Consider the following 22,028-nt stretch of genomic DNA (forward strand, 5'->3'; position numbering starts at 1 on the left):
TCCACAGACGCTCCGGTCTCAGAAGCATCTCCCCAACCCCAGCCCTGGCCAGTCAGAGACACACCCGCCCTCCTGGAGGCCTGGGAGTCTTTGGGGAGCCTCTCTGAGCTGGTGGATCAGCAGAGACGCCTAGTGGCCGGAGGTGTGGATGGCAGACAATTGAGGCCCCTATCCCCTCAACCCACCCACAGGAGAAACCTTAGGGAATGAATGGCCTTGGTTTTTCTAGTCTTCAGGGGGAGAGACTTTTACTAGTCATCCAGCTTGTCCCCCTTTTCACAGGCATCCGGGTAAGATAAAAATTCTAGCCTTTCAAAGTAGCTCACAAGGAAAGCTGTCCTATCAGTTCTTGCCATCGCTCCTCATTTCTTCCTCCATCCTGGTTTATTCCGGGAGTGTCTTCCTTTATGGAAGTTGAGTCTTCCCGGGCAGCATAAGCTCTCTCCCTGAGCTGGGAGGATCGGCGGCCGGCGGGTCGGACTCAGTTCTTCCTCGGCTGACTGCAGGCTGACTGCAGGCTGCAGCGTCAGGGTTCATGGTCACTGGCAGGCCACTGTGCACTCCCCGCCCCCACTCCCCTCAGCTTCCAGAGGCAATCACAGAGCCTTCACTCTTTCTTAGTAAGGTCTTTCTTTTAAACAAGTCATCTTTTTGTTGTTGTTCCAAAAATTAGGCTTGGAGTAAAACTCACCTGGTGACCACTGTGATCCAGCAAAAATGACTGATGGCCCCAGGGAGCGAGGGCCCTCTAGCTGGTCATGGCCAAGTCCAAGAGGGTGCAAGCTCTCTGCTGGGTGGTGGTGGTTGTTTTTTAATATCTTTATTGGCTTCAGAGAGGAAGGGAGAAGGAGAGAGAGATAGAAACATCGATGACAGAATCATCCAGCGGCTGCCTCCTGCAAGCCCCTACCCCACTGGGGATTGAGCCCCCAACCTGGCCATGTTCCCCGACCTAGAACTGAACTCTAACCTCCTGGTTCATAGGTCAATGCTCAACCACTGAGCCACACTGGCTGGGCTCTCTGCCATTTTGAAGCTGCTGCCTACTGCTCTGCCCCATCCCGAGGGCCGTAGGCCTCTCTGTGTCTCCGGGAAACAGTAGGAGCAGGAGGCCAGGCTTACAGGGAGGCCTGGGAAAGTTCCTTCCCTCCGACTCCTGAGCCATCACCGTGGCCTCTGAGACATCACTCCGGAAAACTACGAAAGCGTTCAGCTTCTTGGCCTATTTCCTTCCGGAAAATAAACCTTGCTACTAGGAAGTAAGAGGCCGCGGGCTCCCCAATCCAATGGAGTGGCCCCACCACAGAAGCCGGGGAAGTACCCAGGATTCCCCGCGTGTGGGAACATGTCGCCATGTTCCTGGGGGGGACAAGACAGAGAGCCCTTGGGCTGGATAACCAGCTCCAGCCCCTGGTCCGGACACTTCCAGCGGAGACGTGAGACGAGCTGGAAGTGCCCCTAGCCTCATTAGGGGAGCTCAGGGGCCGTGCTTGCGGATCTAGAGAGAGCAGCCTCACCCGGATTGGAGTCTGATGATCCCCAGGAGGAGGCTGAGGGGAAGCTAATAATACCGGGTGCTTAGCCAACAGTTTCTCCCCCAGGGGCTCCCACAGCTGCCACAGCAGCTCCCTCCTCAGAAAGACCTATAGACTGTTCCCAGAGACTCGGAGCCCTGTCGTCTCCATAGAGACAGATTCAACCTGAAATAGCTGCCGAGTCAAGTCTCAAAGCCTGGTGCACCCGTGGCCAGGACCGTCCTAAGCAGGGAGGCGGGAATGAGGGCACACTGGCAGGTGTGTACCCACATGAATCTTCCATTGCAAGCTGCCCTGGGACTCCTGGGACAGCTGTCAGTCATGGCCGTGCCACTCCCTAGCTGAGTGACTTCAGCTAAAAAAGGCGGGAAGTGACTTATTGTGTGCCTAAATGCGCCCATCACTGCGAATGTGGGTGGGGCCTGGCTGGCTGACCACAGAGCACAGCTCTCTGTGGGAGCCTCAGGGGTACACTCAGAGCCGGGATGCCTGGGTTCGAGGCACAGCAGCTTGACTAGGAAATAACTTCCACTTTCTGGACCTCAACTCCTAATCGGGCAAATGTACAATAAAAATGTCTCCCCGGCTGACCACATAGGGAGTGGTGAGATGGAAATGAAATAGCATACGAGAGGATGCTCTCTACTATTCACGTGTGTGGTGAATGGGGAGTTTCCAGACCCATCTGATCTTTGGGATCCCCTGGGGGAGGTTAGTAAAAGGCAGATTGCTGAGGCTCTGATTCAATGGCCCTGAGAATCTGTATCTTTAAAAACATGCCAGTCAGCCGAAACCAGTTTGGCTCAGTGGTAGAGCATCGGTCTGCGGGCTGAAGGGTCCCGGGTTCAATTCCGGTCAGGGGCACGTACCTTGGTTGCGGGCACATCCCCGGTGGGGGGTGTGCAAGAGGCAGCTGATCGATGTTTCTCTCTCATGTTTCTAGCTCTCTGTCCCTCTCCTTCCTCTCTGTAAAAAATCAATAAAATATATATTTCAACAAAAAAACAAAAAAACATGCCAGTCATGTTTGGTGTGGCTCAGTTGGTTGGGTGTTATGTATGGTTTGATTTCCAGTCAGGGCACATGCTTGGGTTGTGGGCTCTATCCCTTGGGTTGTGCAGGAGGCAGCCAATCAATGGTTTGCCCTCACATCAATGTTTCTTTCTCCCTTTCCTTCTCCCCTTTCCTCTCCTCTCTCTTTAAAAATCAATTTTAAGATCTTTAAAAAAAAACACACACACACCCTAGTGTTCAGACAGGTTTGTAAATCAGCTCATATCTACAAATGTAAGGGGTGAATATTATTTTCCAGGACCCCAGTGATGCCAAGATTTTGCTGCTTTCTTCTGCCCAGTTAAGATGTGGCCAGCCTGGCCCCACCTTAGGTCTCCTCCCCTGACGTTCTCCATCCCACTCCTTTGCTGATAGAACTTGGCTGCCTCTCAGCACCTCCCTGCACAGACCCAGGGCAGGAGGAGAGGGTAGGCAAGAAAAGGGTCTGATCCAATACATACATTGCCCTTCGTTACCCAGGCAGGGTGAGCTGGCATGGAGACGGGCCAAGCCGAAAGGCAGAGAAACAGCCAGAGTTTGAATAAGCAGATGAAGTATTTGCTGATGGGAAAGGCTCACTCTTTTGCCTTGGCTAGTAAAATGTGTGTTGGTTGAATCCCAAGGCACACCTCTTGTATTCATTTTACTGATTTTGTGTCTTTCTAACATAGTTGGATGGTTGGGGAGGTGGAGGAATGTGGGACAACTTTCATGTTTGAAATCCCCCAATATCTTTACCCAATGAGAAACGCCATGTCGCAGATGAGTTCAAACAAGAGATCATCGAAAAGTCATCATAAATAGGTTTAGGGTAAGGTGATCGGACGTCCCGCTTTTGGCGGGACAGTCCCTATTTTTAACAATTTGTCCCACGTCCCATGACGTTTTTAAAACAGTCCCTTAGTTTAGGGTGAGTGCATGGCCGGACCTCCTCCCCTATTAAACTCACCTGCCAAGTTTGCTTCAGCTTCATCATTCGGCAACCATCCTGGGAGAATGGTTGGCTGGGGGGATGGTTAAGAGGAGCTTAACCTTGAAGCAGACACATGGGTGAGACTCAGGCTTTCAGGGTTATTGGATGTCAGCACTGGGCAGACATGTTCTGTAAATGGGGGCGCTGAGCCCTCAGAAGGACCCTGGCTTGCCAGTTCCCAGACCCATTGTTTTTGCCGCGGTGCCCACACTGTCTTTGCGCTCTGGGTGTGGGTTCACAGACAAGAAAAAGCTAAAGAAGTTCATCACCACCAAACCAGTATTATATGAAATGTTGAAGGGTATTCTTTAAGAACAAAAAGATTTAAAAAAAAAATATATGAACAAAATGCCCAGTTGAGGCCCAGCTGTGAAGCAAGGCAGGCCGGTGCTGGTGATGGGTCTTGGGCCTTTAATTGATACGTTTGGAGCTCCCTGACCCAACTGCAACTTGTTTTGAGAGATTTTTAGCCTGAGCAGGGATTGGTCCGTTAGACGCAAAAGCTGCTGCTCATAGGTTGGGTACGGTTTTCAATTGGATGAGGTGGGTGGGGTCTCAGGGAATTACCAGGGCAAAGCAAACAGAAATGGCTGCCAGTCCTACAACCATGAAGTCCCTGCGAGCACCTCCTTCTGGGAGTAAGCGGCCCCCGAGTTCCTGCCCCGATGCCAGACAGTCCAGCTCCTCCTGGTATGTGTCTGTGACCCCCAAAGCCTCACCCTGGTGCCGGCTTTTAAGAGGAGCAGCTGGGTCTCCAGCAGCCTCTGAACCCCAATCCGCACTGGTTTTTACAGCCCATACTTCTTACTGCCCAGAGGGACTTCTTTTCCCAGCTCTGGGACCCTGGGCTGGGGGGCTGGTGTGGGACTGGGGCCCCCTCGCTCCTCCAGCCTCAGAGACTATCTCCCTCCTGATAAAAAAAAGCGGCACCCATGGGTGCCGGCCCGGCCCATTCTGCATCCCTGCACCTCCTACCGGTCTCTGTGTGCTTTCTTCTTGCCTTCTCTAGTTGTAGGACTTCATTCAGGCAGCTTTCCAGTGGTTCTGTATTTTAGTTGTAATTTTGATGTGGTTGTGGGAGGCGGTGAGCACACCGCCATCTTCCTTGTCTATTGGAATATGTGGCTTTTAAAGGCCTTCTAGAAACTAAGCTTCTGCAAGTCAGACTCGGTGTTAGACTTGAACTGCATCTGGGGGAGGCCAGGTGTTCTGCTCAAACAGTGCACCCCCCTGGCTGGGAGGTGCTCAGTCCCAAAAAGGGGAAGGTCGGGCAAGAGCTGCCCTCCCCTTCCAAGGTCACCGCAGAGGTGAGCCAAGGCCCTGCCAACCCTGGTGGGTGGGGGAGGGGGAGTGACTCCAGTTCCCCAGGTGCTGCTGCTCTGGGCCAGGCACAGTCCGGAGGGTGGACACGCAGCTCTGAAGGAGATACCCGGGAGTAGGGGGCGGGGGGCTGAAGGGCTGACCCGTGAGATTCATACATCAGTGCTGACCACCCCTTCCTGAGAGGCTCTGGATTCCCTGGTGCCAGGGTCTGGGAAGCAACCCCTGGGCCTCCCATACTCCTCCGGGGTCTGCTGCTACAGGCAGGCAGTTATTGGCCAAGGTTTCCTCCAAATACGCGTCTCTCCCCTTCCACACTCTGTCCCTGGAGGCTGGAGGCCCAAGCTTCTGTCAGTCCTAAAACAAAAGCTGGGAAGCGGGGTCTTCTTTTCTCCCCAATTTGATCCTTTTTTTTTTTTTTTCTTTTTTCTTTTTCTTATATTTTTATTTTATTGAGATATATATATATATATATATATATATATATATATATATATATATATATATATATATATTTTAGAGAGGAAGGGAGAGGGATAAAGAGTTAGAAACATTGATGAAAGAGAAACATCTATCAGCTGCCTCCTGCACACCCCTACTGGGGATGTGCCCGCAACCAAGGTACATGCCCTTGACTGGAATCGAACCTGGGACCCTTCAGTCCTCAGGCCAATGCTCTATCCACTGAGCCAAACCAGTCAGGGCTCTTTTCTCTTTTTCTTGATGGTTTACTTGAGTCCATTCAACACATGCCTTAGGAATCCAGTTGTGAGCAGGGAATCCAGCTGCTTGGCAGCCAGTGGGCAGCTGGTTCTGTAACCGGACAACTAAGTGGTCAGGGCTGCCTGTCACTACTTGAGCCAATGAAGCAGAGATGGGGTTGAATCCTATATGAGCGTTTATTCCAGTAATGCCGGCAGTGTGGGAGAGCAGCAGATCACCCACAAAATCGGCTCTGCCTCTCCCCTAAGCCAGCTGCTTATATTGGGTAGAAGGACAGAGATTACAGGCATGGGGAAGTAGGCACGGGATAATCATGCAGGCTGGGGGTGGGGGAGGTCTCAGAGGGCGGGTACCCCGGGACCAGATTACAGGGAAAGGGGGTTGGGGTTGTAAAGAGCAGGTGCCTCCAGGACTAGATTGTGTAAATCTTTCCATGATGACAGGCAGTTCTCAGGGAAAGGAGGATGGACTGCATTCCGATGTTAGCTCCCATGTCCCAGGGCTCATGACTCCCAGCCAGGTTAGAGTGTGCTTTCTCTGATCAGAACAGAGCCATCATGGTTAACAGAGCATGATTACCATTTCTTATTTTATTTCTTAAAACTAATAGCTAGTCCCCACGATTACATTTCTGCCCCTAACAGCTCAAGCCCTGTTTTCCAATGAGGAGCTGTGGGCAGAGGGGCTGAGACCCAGGCAGGTCTTCATGGCTCCCTCCGCCACACTTCATCCGCTGCCTGTCTCATCTTCCCCCACCTCTCACTCACCAACCCCTCCCTCACAAACTCCCCAGAACCCAGCCCCCAGGCAGGGAGGGCTCGCTGCCCCTGTGCAGCCTGCAGCCCCGTCTCCTTCCCCTCTGGCCGCAGTCCCTTGACAAGTCTGGTAAATGGCAATGAGGAGTCAGAGGGAAAAAAAAAATGTTCTTTTTAGCTGCTTTGCCTACTGCAGAGAAAATCATCCACTGGGAACATGGGGCTGGCAGGGTGACGTGGGGGAAAGGGACCCTGCTTGCAGTGGGAGTCTGTGGGGCTGAGGAAGAGGAAGGAATCCATGAAATGTGCATACGGTTGAGGCTCCTAAGAGATGCCCTTAGGAGATGGGTAATGAAGGGGCTAGGGTGGCTGGGTTTTTTTTTTATTATTCTCTAACACGTAGCTCTCAGGAGCCAGGCACTGAACTGGGTGCTAAGGATGCAAAGATAAAACTGCAGAGGCCGCTTTGTGTGTGGACTTGAGCAGAAAGTGCCGGGATTTAGGTGCGCCGGGAGGTGTGTTGGAGGGTGTGGGGGCACGTGGAGCAGACCCAGTGAGAAGGCTGGCTGGTGCCTCAATGCTGCTTCCCAGCCCTCTGCACGGGAGAGCCACCCGGGAGCTTTTAAAGCCCAAGCCCGGGCCACACCCCTGAGCAAGCAGATCAGAATCCCTGGGTCTGGAACCGGGCATCAATGGCGGGGACTCCATAGTGAGGCCAAGTGGGGAACTCGAGTTCACGGTCATTTATGTCTCAAGTTTGCAGGGGAATGGGATGGCTAACCGGGTGACTTGTTGGTTGGTTGGTTGTTTTTTATCTTGAGTCTTCTTATTCCCTCTTTCTAGAAGCTCGGAGAATTACCTTTCCAATTCGGGTGTGGGTGTGGGAACAGGAAGGAGGGAGGAGGGGAGGCAGGAAGGGGAGGGGAGAGGAGGAATTGGGCTGTGGCATCTAAGCTCTTAGCAACATTGCCAACGAACCACACCTCCCTCACTGCCAGGACCTCCTGCAGAATTCTCCCAATTCCATGTCCGGAGTCTCCAATAACCCCCAGGGGATTGTGGTCCCAGCCTCAGCGCTCCAGCAGAGCAGCATCGCCATGACAACTGTCAACTCACAAGTGGTGTCAGGTTGGTGCACGGGTCTGTGGGGACACTCCTGGGAAGAGGAAAGGTGGCCCCAAGGGGCCTGCCGGGGTGAGGGGCGGGGCAGTGCACAGGTGCCCCTGGAAATGGGAGAGGGGCTCCCCGCTGAGTTTGTTAGCTAAAGAGTTCTGTGGTTTATAGATGGTTAGCACCAAGACTTCACTGTATGGTTCGGAACACATGTGGGTCAAAGTCTCATGAGCCCCTCAGAGGCCAAGTAAGGCGATCGTCCTTTCCCCAGTACGCGCCCCCATCCTGCCCCTTCCCACAGGGGCTGAGTGCCTCCAGAGCAGAAAGTGCCCCCATGACAGGGGACACAAAACTGGTTGTCTCCTCAGGTGGAGCCTTATACCAGCCAGTTACCATGGTAACCTCCCAGGGTCAGGTGGTCACCCAATCAATCCCCCAGGGAGCCATCCAGATCCAGAACACACAGGTGAGTGTGTGTCCCAGTGTGTGCACGTTTGCATGGGTGTGGGGGAGGGCAACCAGCCAAGGTCACTTACCACCTGGTAGGCACCTCACACAAGTTACTCATTTACTCCCCATTATTCTCCTGAGAGGTAACATCACCCCCACTTTCCAGTTAAGAAGCTGGGTGCTGGAGAGGTTTTATCCATTTCTGCGATTTTGCTGCCTCCCCGTTACATCAAAGGCTCCTGTTTCTGATCCGGAGCTCAGTGAGCAGAGGGGTCCGGGGAGACCTCTCTGAGCCTCAGAGTTCTTGTCCGCCCAGCAGGTACGCACAGCCCCACAACCTACAGGCTGCTGTGCGGGCTCACCATGGTAACAGACAGGAAGTCACTTGGCAAACTGTAAACCCTCCCAGAAAGGCTAACTATCGGATGGTTTATGGTTTCCTCTGTCTCTTCTCCCACCCCTTCTCCACATCCCTCTCCCTCCTTCTCCATTCTGTGAGGTGAAGGGAAAGGTGACCTCCCAGGGCCCTAGAGTGAGCTGGGAAGGGGGCTGGCAGCAAGAGCCTGCCATCATCACCATGGCAACAGGTCCCTAGCTGCCAGTCTGCCAGGCTGCTGATGCTGACTTTTTCTCCACGTGCCCTGAAGGTTAACCTTGACCTCACTTCCCTCCTGGACAATGAGGATAAGAAGTCCAAGAACAAGCGAGGAGTCTTGCCCAAGCACGCCACCAATATCATGCGTTCTTGGCTCTTCCAGCATCTCATGGTGAGTGTGTGTGTACACTGGGGTGTGTGGGTGCAGCGGCACCCCCAGGTCCACAGAGGGCGTGGCCTCAGACAGAGGCTCTCTGGTTGGGTATCATCTTCCGGACCCAGGTCAGAGGGAAGCTCCCACGAGAACTCAGGCTGGGAGTCTGTCCCTAGTGCTTGCTACTGCTGCCTCAGAAAAAGGGCAACTTCAGAGGGTGTGGGACAGACATATTCTGACTTAAGTACTGGGAGTGTTCGGAACTGTTTGGTGAACAGAGTGAGATTCTGTGGGGCCAGGGCTGAGCTCCCTGGTCCAGAACCCACCTCCCAGGCAGCCCACTCACCCTGCCCTTCTCTTAAGGAGGAAAAGTTCATTCTCTGCTATTCTGGGTCCCGGACTCCCCCCTGCTGGGGAAGCTGAGGTGTGTGTCCCCCTCCGGCTTGGCGCCCCAGCGGAGGCACAGTGCAGGGGGCCGTGGTTGAGCCCATAGGCCCTGGAGGGGCACGGGCCGAGATCCTGGCTTCTTCGCGTGTCCGGCTCAGCTCTGTGATTCAGAGCAAAGGCTTTCATAAGCCTCGTGGCCACTTTCGTGAAATGGAGACAGCGCCTTGGGTTTAACTGTGTGTTTGTAAAGTGCCCACTGTGTGCACCGAGATGGAGCTGTGTGCTTGTAGGGCTCATTGAAATAGCCACTTCGGTTGACTGTCAGGAATTAACCTCGATGACTTTAGCCCCTAGCACCATCTCAGAGCCAAAGACCAGTGACCGTCTGGGCTGAGTGTGAGAGAGTGTGTGCGCACACATATGTGAACGTCTGTGTCTGTCCAGGATGCGGAGATGGAGTCTGCGAACATGGATGCGCTCTCAGCCGCCTGGAAGCGTGGCCTGGCAGGACATAGACACACAGATGCAGGACAGACAGCAAAGTTGGGACTAGAACTAGAGACATATTTTGGCCTGTGAAGTGTTGGAAGAATCGAGTCAGGAATTTGCTTTCTCAATCAAATGGATTATGGGAATCAGTCAGTCCATCCATCAAGGCACAGTTCTTCACTGACGTGGGAGGGCCTCCATAGCCATGAGCCTGGGCCTGGCAGTGCTCTCAGATGTGGGGCCCCAAGGACCTGCTTCAGGAGGGGGCTGTGTACCCCATGGCCAGGAGAACTGCCCTGGGGGATCACTGTGGGGCTGGGGCTTGGCATCTCCCCACATATCCCTCTTCCCCCTCACCCGCAGGGACTTGGGGCCCCCAGACGTTTGCTGAGGGAATATAGTCTGAAAACAGCCCCAGGGGACAAATGGTAACCTACTTTGGAGAGAAGGGGTGGACAGCTGAGAATTCAGGTGAGAAAAGGTTGGAACGACTCCCAGGACAGGAGCCGGGGCCAGCCCAGGCCTCCCGGGAGCAGCCCTGACGGGAACTGGAGTTCACTGAGATGGCGGGGAGCTAGGCCGGCCTGCCCCGGTGTCACACTGCCAGAGACTGTCTGCAGCCTTGTGCTGTGGGAGGTAGGACTGCAGGGTCCAGGGTGTGGGAGAAGCTCACGGGCCAAACCTGAGCTCAGATCTAGGCCTCAGCCCTCACCGCCACCTGGCCACGCCCACCTCTGTGCAGGTGATGATGAAGCAGTGGATGCATCGCTGAGACCCTAACACACTGTGGTGCTTAATGATATCAGCTCCCCTTCCTTCTCTCCTTCCTCTCCTCCCACCCCCATGCATGTTGAAGACTGATGTGAACATACCTACAAACTCACTTCTGAGGGGAGAACAGGCAGGTGTAGGAGGAAGAGGAGGCTGCAAGGTGATTTCCGTGCAGAGCCCATGCATCCAGGCCAGCACCCCTCAGGGACTCCCATCACCCGCTGTAGGCACCTCCTCAGCCACCTGCCACTCCCCATGTGCAGCTCGTGAGACTGGAGGGCCATCTGCTGAGTCCCTCCTGGCTGGGCCTCCCCTCTGACCTCAGCCCATGTCCTACCCTCTCGGCCCTCCCTGCTGAGCCTCCTCTGTAGCTCACGGTCTTTTCTTTCCACTCCCACCAGATGGGATGGCAGAGGAAGGTCAAGGTGGACAGGGAGGAGGAGCCAGGGGGCTCCCCCACAGGGACCTGGGACAGTGGGAGGACTTGTTGAAAAGCATGAGTAAGCTTTTCCTGCCCACACCTTCCCACCCCCTGGACCCTCTCCAGCGCAGAGAGCACACGAGCGCAGGTGCTATTAATAAAGCACTTAACCCTGGCAGAGTCCTCCCCCGTTAATGCCTTCCCCGCGGCGGCCATCGGCAGAGGACAAGGGAGTGACCGCTGGGCCTTTGGGAGGAGGGGAGGAGTCACACTTAACAAACGCTCGTTCTCTCTCAGCTGGCTGGAACAGTGAACAGGTTTTTGAGGCAAAGGCCCCATATTTTGTGAATCAATTAGAGTCAGGAGGCTGGCCTGTGTCTGATCTGTTTGTTACACCTGCTGAGTTCGCCATCCGGGGACTCTAAGAAAAGGGACCAGTGCTGCTACTTGCCTGTCCTGTGGGGACGTGTGTGTGTGTATGTGTGTGTGTGTGTGTGTGTGTGTGTGTGTGTCAGTCTCCGTGTCTTAGGTCTCTGACTCGGTAGTAAATGCTCCAGAACGGGGAGTGGATGTCACTCCTCCCACGTGTCCTGCCCCCCCCCCCCCCCCCCCAGAAGCGTGGGGAACCGTAGGTTCTACAGTCAGCTTGTTCTTCCTTCTCAGTGTGCAGGGGGCGCTGTGTGCTTGCAGGGCAGGGATGTCCTGAGCTGTCCCCAAACACATCTGATCACTAAGTCTCTGTTTTATCTGTTGCTTTGGAGAACAGCCCTGAGGCTGGGTCTGGGGAGGTGCAGCCCCATTTTAGGAAAGAGGGGAGAAGAGGGCAGAACATCAGCACAAGGGATGTTCTCATTCTGGTGCAGCGGGACCACATATAGGTCAATTGGTTCATTGGCGACCGCTGGTTAAAGAAAGAAAGAACCACCGAAAAGGCACATTTTTACTTTAGTTTAAAATATATACATTTATTTATTTATTTAAAAAAGGCATACATATATGTTATATGGAACCAAGATCTTTTTCTAATTCAAATTTGTCATTTTACTTGCATGAATCTCTCCTATACTATATCATCTATAAATTCCATCTTTATTTAAAGTGGAATAAGAATTTTGACATTTGGGAAGTAGTCTAGCTGCCGGATCTTCCTGGATTTTTATTGTGTGTTCCAGTTTTTTAACATCTGCCTCACTGCACCTTACTGTGTAGCATTTCCAGAGCATTCTATTTAGGGTTTTCTGGTGTGTGTGTGTGTGTATGTTGTTGTTGTTGTTGTTTCTTTAGTAACAATAACTCCTTTTTGCACTTGTATTTCATTGATTTGCAGAATGGGTGGTTACATTACATGGTTACACTAGCACGTGTGACTGGCACAAGCCAATTTCGTACAAACACCGCTGACTTCCTGATAAGCAGATAAATTCGCCAATGAACTTCCTGCAAAGTAGCCTGTGTGTCTCGACCATTCAGGGCAGAGTGGGCACAAGCCCTGCTGGTCTGCAGCAGACACGGGGCCTTGTACCATCTGAAACGTGGCTACCGGAGGCCGGGTCTCAGAACCCGTCGCAGATGCTGGTTCCCTGCTGTCTTGTTCCTCGGGGGGAAGCCGGGACTCTCTGGCCCCCTTTGTCCTGTGTCGCTTCTTGCCGTGGCCACTGCTCCGTGGCATTAGCAGCTACAGAAATGTGTCCCGGTGACAGGAGGCTCCGGGGACGGAGACTGCGCCCTGGCCTTTTGCTGTTAGGCTGGTGTCATCCGTTAGCTGCCGCGCTGCCGGTCCCTGAAGCACCAGTGATATTTCTTGCTCTTGCATTTGGGCTAGACTCCTGCTAGAAGCAGTGGTTCCCTAGAAACCCAGAGCGGGTGAGAAACCCGGCAGAGGGTCCACTCGGCGCAGGGTGGCTACACTTCCTCCCCAGCTTCTGGCCTGTCCCCCACTCCAGATCCCAGTCTCCTGCCCTACTGGGTGATTCTGCTGATTTCCACCCAAAATATGGCTGTTTTCTGGGTTATAGCCCCCTCCCTCCCGCTCCAACACATGAGCAGCTTTACAGAATATTCTGTGTGGAAAGGGGGGGGAACCAGCCCTAGCAAGCCCCCCACCCCCACCCATCAAAGGAGCTGCCCTGCATGACCCCCACAGTGAGCCAGACCTCTGCTAGCATCTTCACCATTTCAGAATCCACCCAGCCCCACAGAAGGTGGGCACCACTATTATCCATATTTTACAAATAAGGCAACTAGTCTCAAGGAAGGTACCACATGCCCCAAGGCCCCACAGGATTTGAACCCAGGTCTGTGTAACTCAAGGCTCTGCTTTCTTGCCCACTGGGCTGTACAGCTTCCACCGTGACCCAGGAACACAGGCATCTCTGGGCTCTGGGCAGGTGGAACAAGGGGACCCCAGCTTTCAGCTGAAGCACAAAGCCCGGTCCTGGGAGAGGCGTGGGGTTTTATATGCCCGGCCCTAGTTCCAGATCCCGCGAGGCTGCCCTGTAGTCCCTTCCTGTCTTCTCCCTTCCCGTCCATCACATTGGCAAGCCCGGTCAGCGCCCAGCCAGGGCCACAGTCTGCTCTGCTGGCTGCCGTCCACCCCACGTCTTCTGGGGGCGGGGGGGGGGGGCCTCTCCATGGGCCACACTGATCTGGGGCCTAACCCCAGGCCCCCCTGAGCTCTCTGTCATCACAAGAGCCGAGGGCAGGAAAAGCACCAGGAGGCTTCCCTGTGTGGTTCTTTTATTGAAATATAACTCACACATCATAAAACCCACACTTTCCCACTGCATCCTTCAGAGCTCTGTAGTGCACTCACAGGCTTGTGTCATCGTCCCCACTGTCTGTCCCAGAATATCTCCTCGTCCCTGAGCGAAATCGGTACCGTTGGCATCACTCCCCACCCAGCCCCCAGACACTTCCTGTCGCTGTGGGTCGGCCTGTTACGTATATCCCCCGTGAACGGAGTCCTATCATTGGGGTATTTTGTGACTGTCCTGACCCTCGGCATAATGTTTTCACGGCTCCCTCGTCTTGTGATAAGTATCAGTGCCTCATTCCATGGTGCCGCTGCCCAGGGCGCTCTGGTTTGAACGGACGGCGGCTTGTTCATCCGCCCATCCGCTGATGGACAGCGGCTCCGAGTAACGCCGCTCAGAGGGAGCACTCGGATCTGCCCAGGATTCCGAGCCTGTCCCAGGCTTAGGGACTCTGACGGACTCCCAGCTCCCTCGCCCACAGCGCCAGAGCCCCAGGAGCTGGGCTCACCCCTGAGGGGAATCGGGGTACAGCCGGGGCCCTGCACGTGGGCTCCTGGTCCCAGGGGTGAGGAGGTGAAAGCTAGCAGCTGCCTCCGCACCGCGGTGTCGCCTTCAGTCAGTCAGCAGACAGGCTTCACGTGGCCGCCACCTACCTTCACTGTGCCTCGCATCGCATTAGCCTGTTAACTGGGGAGTTCCCTTGTTAATGACGCAACGAATAGCGGGCGCATACTCTTTCACTAGGACGTGTCAGTACGTCATGCCCGGTGGACGTCATTTCATATTATTATTTTTTTTTATTTATACTTAATTAAAATAAATGAAATATATATTTTTTCATTTATTTACATAAAAAGCACAAAGGAAAATACAAAATTACAAAAATGGAAAAGAATACCAACAAAAAAAATGGAAACATCTGATTAAAAAATTATAAATTTTACAATTATAAAGATTACAAAAAATATATACTGTCCGTTTCAGGGCGCAACATATATTTCAAGGACGTATGCATATGTCCTCCTCGATCCAGATATTGTTTACGTTTGACGTATTTGTAAGTCCCGCTCGGTTAACAGGTTAAGTTCTAAGGGAATTATATCTTTATCTCCATTGGAGACCCGCTGACAGCATCCATCCGCGAGTCTCTTACAAACAAAACAGTGTGGCCGGAGGAGAGGACCCGGTACCCGGAGACAGGATCCCGAGTTGAGTTTCACTGCCCCGTCCACCTGCCAGGGGGCCTGGGCCTCAGTCTCCTCTGCTGTAAAATGGGGTCTCGGGCTGCAGCCCGTAGCGCTGTCGTGGAGCTAGAGTGAGATGAGGGTATGAAAGCCTCTGTCCAATGCCTCCAGTCTCGCTCCGGGACCCCTCAGCAGCCCTGCCTTGGCAAATGCAGAGAGAAATCCTGACGCTTCTAGAGAATCTGGGAAGGGGGGGGAGGGGGGGGGGAAGAAAAGCTTAAAAAGCAAGAAAATGGCTTAGGGAGACTGAACCATTCTTGATCCAAAATAGCTCTCCTGCCTTTTCCTTTGACGTCCTCGCTGTCTGAGGTTTCACCCCTCAGAGATCGGTTTAAAACTGTAAAATCCCTTCCCAAGCAGATGCCTCGGGCGTCCAGGAGGCCATCGTCATTCACACTTAGTGTGAGTTATCCAAAGCTGCCTCTCCGCTCCCCCTCAGCTGCGACCAGCCTCCTGGGAGCAGCCAGCGTGGAAGGCTGGGACCTGTTTTACTGGTGGCAGAGCCTTTTGAGAAGACGAGCCAGAATGGGGTGGCAGAGGAAGGGTTTCTAGCAGTTCTTTACCCCCCTCCTCCCTCCCCTCCCCTACCCTGTCCCCCAGGCCCCTGACCTTGCTGAGAATCTGACAAAAGCTTTGTCTGCATCATCACAAATGTAGTTCCAGGAAGTAGACACTGAAGTCCAGAAGCCAGAGGTCTCCGACTCAGAATGCTGGTGTCAGAAAGCACAGGCCAGTCGGGGGTGGGGGTTGGGGAGAGAGGGGCAGGGGTGTGCACAGAAAAGAAGCCGGCAAAGTCTGTGCTGACCCATCTCAGAGCGCCCCCAGGCCTGGCTCTGCCCCCTGAAAGCAGATCTCTTGTCTGCCCTTCCCTCCACCAGAACAGCCATCTCTAACCCAACGGGCCTTGGAGGGGAGCCCGGAAAACAGCTGTATTCAAAATAGCGTGTTGCCATGGGGAAATGTGATCTAAATCCTAAATAACGTATCTGCCCACCAGCACCAAGGCTCCAGGTATGGGACGTGATTTCAGCCCTCGGGGGCATGGCCATTTAACTAGGGGATAAATTATACACATACACCTGTGTGGTCAGCCCGAAATCAGGTGCAGTTATACAAACACGGGTGCCCAAAGGTTGGGGAGTGGAGGAATCTGCAGAGGTGAGAGGAGTGGACCATCTGTGCTGTGGACACGTCTAGGATGTAGTGTGCAGGGCTGAGCATCAGATTTCAGAAGGTCCTTTGCTGAGCTGAGCCCCGAGCAGGGCAGTCAGGATGGGGAGTGTCTGCTCAGATTAACAGGAAACTTGTCATATGACGGAGCGTCCAGGCGCCAAGGGTGATGGGTCTGTGGAAGAGGCTGGCTGGTTGAGGGCCGGGGTCGGCAAACTGCAGCTCGCAAGCCACATGCGGCTCTTTGGCCCCTTGAGTGTGGCTCTTCCACAAAACACCACGGCCTGGGCGAGTCTATTTTGAAGAAGTGGTGTTAGAAGAAGTTTAAAAGATTTGGCTCTCCAAAGAAATTCCAGTTGTACTGTTGATATTTGGCTCTGTTGACTTATGAGTTTGCCGACCATCTCTAGGGCTCTGGAGGCAGACAGACCTGAGACTGAACCCACCTCTATCTTTATTTGCCATGTGACCTTGAACGGGTCCATTGATTTCAGTAAGATGGGGATGAAGAGGCCCACCGTGGAGAGGATATCAGTGATGAGTTAAAGCACAGCGCCTGGCGGAGGCGCCGGGGCAGAGCTGGGTGAATGTGGTTAAAGACACAGGGTGCAAACTGGGCTCTTTACCACTTGTGTGACCTGCGGCCAGTCTCTAACCCCTGGGCTCAGTTTTCTCGTGTGTGTGAGATGGGAACAATGATCCCTGTGTCACAGGTGCCCGGAGAAGCCGGTGAGAGTTCACGTCCGGCAGCTCACTGAGGACCCTGTGGGTTCTGTATGTCTGAGTTAGCCAAAACCTTTAGGGACGTAGTGAGGAGTGGAACGCCTCTTACGAGGGGAGCAGCCGAGCCGCGGCCGGCAGTGGGGCGTCAGAGGGTCGGTGCTCTGTGGCTGGATGAGCAGGGAGACGGGCTTGAGTTCAACAGAAACTCACAGGCCTTCAGAGTGGAGGGTGAATGACCTCAGCAGAGCCCGGCTCCCCTGCCGTTGGGATGGCACACATCCAGGCTGCTTGCAGCTGGGCATCGGCCAGGGAATCTGTGCCCCAGACTCCGCCACGCCACCCCTGGGGGGACGGAGGCTAAGGACGACACCCCTGCACACCTGTTCTTTATTGTGGGGGCGCTGCTGAAAGTCTGGTGGGAAGTAACCCCGCCCGGGGGTGGAGGAGGGAGGGCTGCCCTCTGACCTCCAGGACGTGTGCAGCAGGAGACAGCAGTTAACAGGATTCGGTGGAGGAGCTGGGGTGTGGGCTGCTGCGCCTGGAAGGGGGGCTAGGATTCAGGATTGGGAGGGACGAGGAGGAGGGGGATCATTTGGATTCTAATTACTCCTGACAGGTCATCAGTGTCCCTGACTGGCCGGCAGTTCCTTCTGGCCAAAGGGGCCGAGCCGTCCTCCCAGCTGAGAGATGTCGGTGTCCTGTCCCTTTTTCTCCTCCGTGCAGCCTGGGGAGCCTGTGGCGCCTCGGCCTGGGCTGTGGCTGCTGCCTCTCCGAATAGAGCAGCTCAGGCCCCCGCGGCACCAGGGTGGGAGGCATACCTGGAGGCAGGGTGAGGCCCACTGGGCTCTGGCTGCCTTCCTCTGTCCGTGCGAGGGGGGCATTAGGCCTTGTGTTTCTGCCTGGGACACGTCAGGACGTAGGGAGAACAGACCCCGGAAGCTGCCCTGCGCCTCCTCAGGAAGGATGGAGTGCTAAGGCATGCCCTAGGGCAGCCGCAGTCCAGGGTGTGTGCCACAGCGGCCAGTGTCGCAGCAGCAAGTCCCAGGGGAGGAGAGAAGACCGGGGTCTCCATTCAAAGACCAGGGCAGGTTGTCCAAGGCCAGTCAGCTGCAGGGTTGGATGGAACTGAGCTGAAAAGAGGGGTGTGGGAGACTGGCTTGCATTGAGCCTCAGAACACTCCACGGGAGCCTGCAGCTCAGATACCCCCCCAAAAAAAACATGGCCAGGGGAGATTTCCAACCTCAGAGCACCCCCGGGAAGCCAGAGACCCAGGTTAGAAGGAAATGCCCCCGTCACGTGACCTAGGTTAGAAAGAAACACCCCATCATGTGACCCAGCTGGGAGGAAACACTCCCATCATGTGCAGGGGGGCTGGTGCGGTCCAGCAACCAGGAAGGGACACCCTCTGCAGAAGGGAGCGCCCTCCTGCAGGTGCCGAAGGGCCGCTGGGGCCCTTGGCAGAGACGGACAGTGACCTGCGGCCTTTACGGAGATGGAGCCACGTGCTCAGCGGCAGGCTTACCTTCTGTCATTTATGTAACAAACACTCGCAGAGTGTGCCGGCAGCATCCCGCGCCCCTTCCAAATACTCCCTCCTTTCATCTTCACTGCGGCCCGAGGGAGGTGCCATTCTCCCCCCATTTGACAGGAGAGGAAAGAGTAAGGAGCCGACGGCCTCAAGCTGGTGAGAGACCAGGATGCAGAGCCGGCAGGCGGGCCCCCAGTCCATGTTCTCACCTGCTTCTCCCCGCTGCCTCCCAGACTCCGCCCGAGAGCTGGGCACACCCGACAGGCTCCTGCGTACCCTCCCCCGCTGGTGAGGTGGGGGTGGAGAGGAAGGAGCGGTCCCTTTTCTCAAACACTCGCAGCCTGTCTCACTGGGCGGCAGACACTAAACCCACCATCCTGGGGGGTGCTGAGGAGGGCGGGCGATCGGAGCTCCCGGGAGGGGCAGCAGGAGGGGCGGGAGGGTCAGGAGCCGGTTAAGGCGGCACCATCTTGCCTCAGGGTGAAGGATGTTGAAACAGCGCCCAGAGGGAGGAGAGCAGCTTTGAGATTACAGGATGGGGTTGAGGGGGGGGCGCGGGAAGATGGGAAATTGTTACAAGGGAAAGCTAGACGGCAGAGAGAATGGACAGCTATGGTCACACAAAAATGCCAAAAAAGAGTCTCACGTCTGACACTGTCGAGTCAGAGATACATGCTAGATGGCTCGTTTATAGGGCCCCAAAACCAAACCATAATGTGTCAGGATGTAACATGGACAAGAAAGGCAAGGAAGGAAGTACCAGAAAAACCAGGTTATCACTGGGGGTAGTGTAAGGTGACCAGACGTCCCGCTTTTGGCGGGACAGTCCCGATTTTTAACAATTTGTCCCGCGTCCCGCTGCGTTTTTAAAAAGTCCAAAAGATTTAAAAGAAACTTTCCAAACATCGGGACTTTTTTAAAACGCCACGGGACGGGGGACAAATAGTTAAAAATCAGAATTGTCCCGCCAGTCTGGTCACCTTAGGGTAGTGACGGTGGGGGCGGGGGTGCGAAGGGGGCTCCGGCTGCTGACAGTCCCCTCTTTTTTGGCCTGGGTGGTGGTCACATGGGTGTCTGTGATGATGCGTGAAGCTACGCGTTTGAGTTGTTTGTGCTTTTCTGTGTGTGCTCAGGTCGGGGGGAGAGGAGTAAGCACAGAGCCCAGGAAAGGACGCTCTGAGCGGGGGCGGCTGCAGGAGGCGGCACTCCTTGTGCTTCTCTCCATTCTAAAGGCTGCTCGGCCAGTAGCATCTCTGAGCCAGGGGGCTCCTGCTGTTGATGAGACGAGGGATGTTCCGGGGCCTCGCCATCCGGCTGCCCCCTCTGGTTGGCCTCTGAGCCTCCTAGAGCAGTGGTCGGCAAACTGCGGCTCTTTGGCCCCTTGAGTGCGGCTCTTCTACAAAATACCACGTGCGGCGCGCACATACAGTGCGACTGAAACTTCATGGCCCAGGCGCAGAAGTTGGTTTTCGGCCTGGGGGGGAGTCTATTTTGAAGAAGTGGCGTTCGAACACTCATGTGGCTTGCGTGCTGCGGTTTGCCGACCACTGGCCTAGAGCAATGTAGAGCCGACAGCATGGGCCTCAGGCCTCGCCCACGTGGTTCGGTGAGAGGGTGCGGCTGGCCCTGGGCCAGGGGTCTTCAAACTACGGCCCGCAGGCCACATGCAGCCCCCAGGGGAGTCTGATCCTGCCAGCCAGGTTTTTTGGGCAGTGAGCGCAGCCAAGGTGTTACAGTAGGGATTAGTAGTTCATATAGTCCGGCCCTCCAGCTCTCTGAGGGACCGTGATCTGGCCCCCACTTTAAAAAGTTTGAAGACCCCTGCCCTGGGCGATGCTGGCTCGGGCGGAGAACACGGTGGAGGCTCCGTCCTGGGCTGTGTCCCGCGGTAACCTGGCCGGCCTGTGCTTAACAGCATGGGCTGGGGGGTGGGAGGCAGTCTCGGGGTGGCTCTCAGTGACAGCAGTGGCCTGGCCCCTCTCCACCAGCCCTGGCCAAGCCTCCTTCTGACCCAGGCAGACCCATTCTTAAAACTGAAGGATATGCTTCAGCTTCAGCTGAGCCCGGAGACTTTGGCCATGGGCTGCGAAGAGAGGTGTCAGGGAGGCAGGGACCATCTGCGTTAGATTCCCTGTGTCACTCCTTCTCTGGAGACTAAACACTCATCGAGGCAGGATGCCTGGGAGGCGTCGCCCCACTGTCTGGAGTGAGCCAATGGAGGGCGCAGCTTCAGTGGCCTAGCGCATAGAACCGCCCCCCCAACGCCTTAGTCTCCGTTTGCTCGAAGGAAACTAAGACATCAACCAACCAGTCGCCAAGGTCACCCCGCTGATGAGTGGCGGGTGGGACTGACCTCCCCAGGGCCATCCCGAGCCACAGGCAGCGCTCCTAGTCACACGTGGCCCCACGCGGGCCCTGGGGGGGGTCTGCCCTTTTCCAGCTCGTCTGGGCCCTTTTCCAGGAGGAATTATCTACTTCCGGAGGCCGCTGCCTGTGCCTCCCTCCCGGGGTCCCCCAGGGAGCCCCAGAGCAGCCGCACGGCGAGGCGGCCCCGGTCTCACCGGGTTCCTGCCCTGCCCTTGGCCCCGAGTCCTTCCAGTGGTGCTAAAAGTAGCACGGCCGGGCCAGGGCTGCGCGGGGCCAGGCTATTTTGACTGTGTCCTCAGGAACCATCTGCTCTGAGCTGGCAGAGGCTGGACGGCTCCCACGAGCTGTCAGATGTGGCGCCAGGACTGTTCCAGCGCACACACCTGTCCCCCAGGCTGCACCAGGCTGCTGCCCCCCACCCCACGGCCTCCATCACGTGCCCCTGAGATCTTGGTTCCTGGAGAGAGGGGCGCTGGGACCCGCACTCTCCCGGGACGAAGGTTAACACCCTCATCCACAGAGAACGCCAGCCGGCCTCCATAGGCTCCACATGGCCCTCTCCGTGTAGCGGGAGCGTGTTCATCGGTGGGTTTGTGACACCCACGCACACGGAGGCCACACCAGAGCCTCCTTAGAGACTTCCTGGGGGCTGAGACCCCTTCTCAGGGGTCCTTACAGGGGAAGAGATTGGCATCTGGCTGGCTCATTGCAGTCCTAGTGCAGGGCTCCCGCCCCAAGGGCCCACCCCCTCCTTCTCTGGGGCAGCACTCCTGACCAATCAGCACCCACCACCACCACCACCACCACCACCACCACCACCACCACCACCACCACCACCTACACCTGCCCTTTAATACAGGGGTTGTCCTCTGGCCCAGCGCCCTCCCCTCTCGGCTCCGAGCTCTTCGTGGCAGTGGCTTCCCGGCACCTGTAGGTGGTGAACAGGCGCAGCCGGTGAGGCCAGCTTTGCTAAGGGAATAAGCCGGGGTCGTTTGGGGGGTGTTCACTCATCTGTTCAGTACACGGCATCGAGCTTCTCCTCCGCCCGCTGCTGGTCTGAACGCCGGAGCACAGAATCTAATAAGCCTGGGTGCTGCCCGGGATCCTTCCCGGATGGTCAGGGAGTGGGTGGGCTGTGCTGTCCTTCGCCTGCACTTGAGGCCAGCTATGCCCCAGGGCCGTGGTCGGCAAACTCAGTAGCCCACAGAGCCAAATGTCAACAGTACAACGACTGACATTTCTTTGGAGAGCCACGTTTTTTTAAACTTAAAACTTCAAAATAGACTCGTCCAGGCTGTGGGATTTTGTGGAAGAGCCACAGTCAAGGGGGCCAAAGAGCCGCATGTGGCCCGAGAGCCGCAGTTTGCCGACCACGGCCCCCAAGGGATTAGGAACAGCCTCCCCGATACTCTGTGGGGAGGATTTCACCTGTGATAGGTCTTCGCAGGGAACGTGGGGGGAGAGCACCCGGAGGAGGAATCTGTGTTGCAGAGGCAGGAAGGG

General features: G+C 55.5%; 1 protein-coding gene and 1 long non-coding RNA gene across 3 annotated transcripts in view; one reads left to right on the forward strand and one right to left on the reverse strand.

Moving 5' to 3' along the window:
• The window catches only part of LOC311613558, a 475,229-nt gene that overhangs the window by 437,548 nt on the left and 15,653 nt on the right, over positions 1-22,028 (reverse strand). The window lies entirely within an intron of this gene.
• The window catches only part of PKNOX2 (PBX/knotted 1 homeobox 2), a 226,186-nt gene that overhangs the window by 199,920 nt on the left and 4,238 nt on the right, over positions 1-22,028 (forward strand). The window contains exons 7-9 of one of the 2 annotated variants that reach the window (XM_084867567.1): positions 7,358-7,487; positions 7,841-7,938; positions 8,570-8,689. The exons of the other annotated variant lie outside the window; for it this stretch is intronic. Of the exons in view, the coding sequence (XP_084723693.1) occupies positions 7,358-7,487; positions 7,841-7,938; positions 8,570-8,689 (348 nt within the window). The remainder of the gene's footprint in view (positions 1-7,357; positions 7,488-7,840; positions 7,939-8,569; positions 8,690-22,028) is intronic. 2 annotated transcript variants of the gene reach the window in all.

The sequence above is a fragment of the Pipistrellus hanaki genome (genome assembly GCF_964339955.1).
Source record: "Pipistrellus hanaki genome assembly, chromosome: 19".
In the NCBI taxonomy this organism is placed as follows: domain Eukaryota; kingdom Metazoa; phylum Chordata; class Mammalia; order Chiroptera; family Vespertilionidae; genus Pipistrellus; species Pipistrellus hanaki.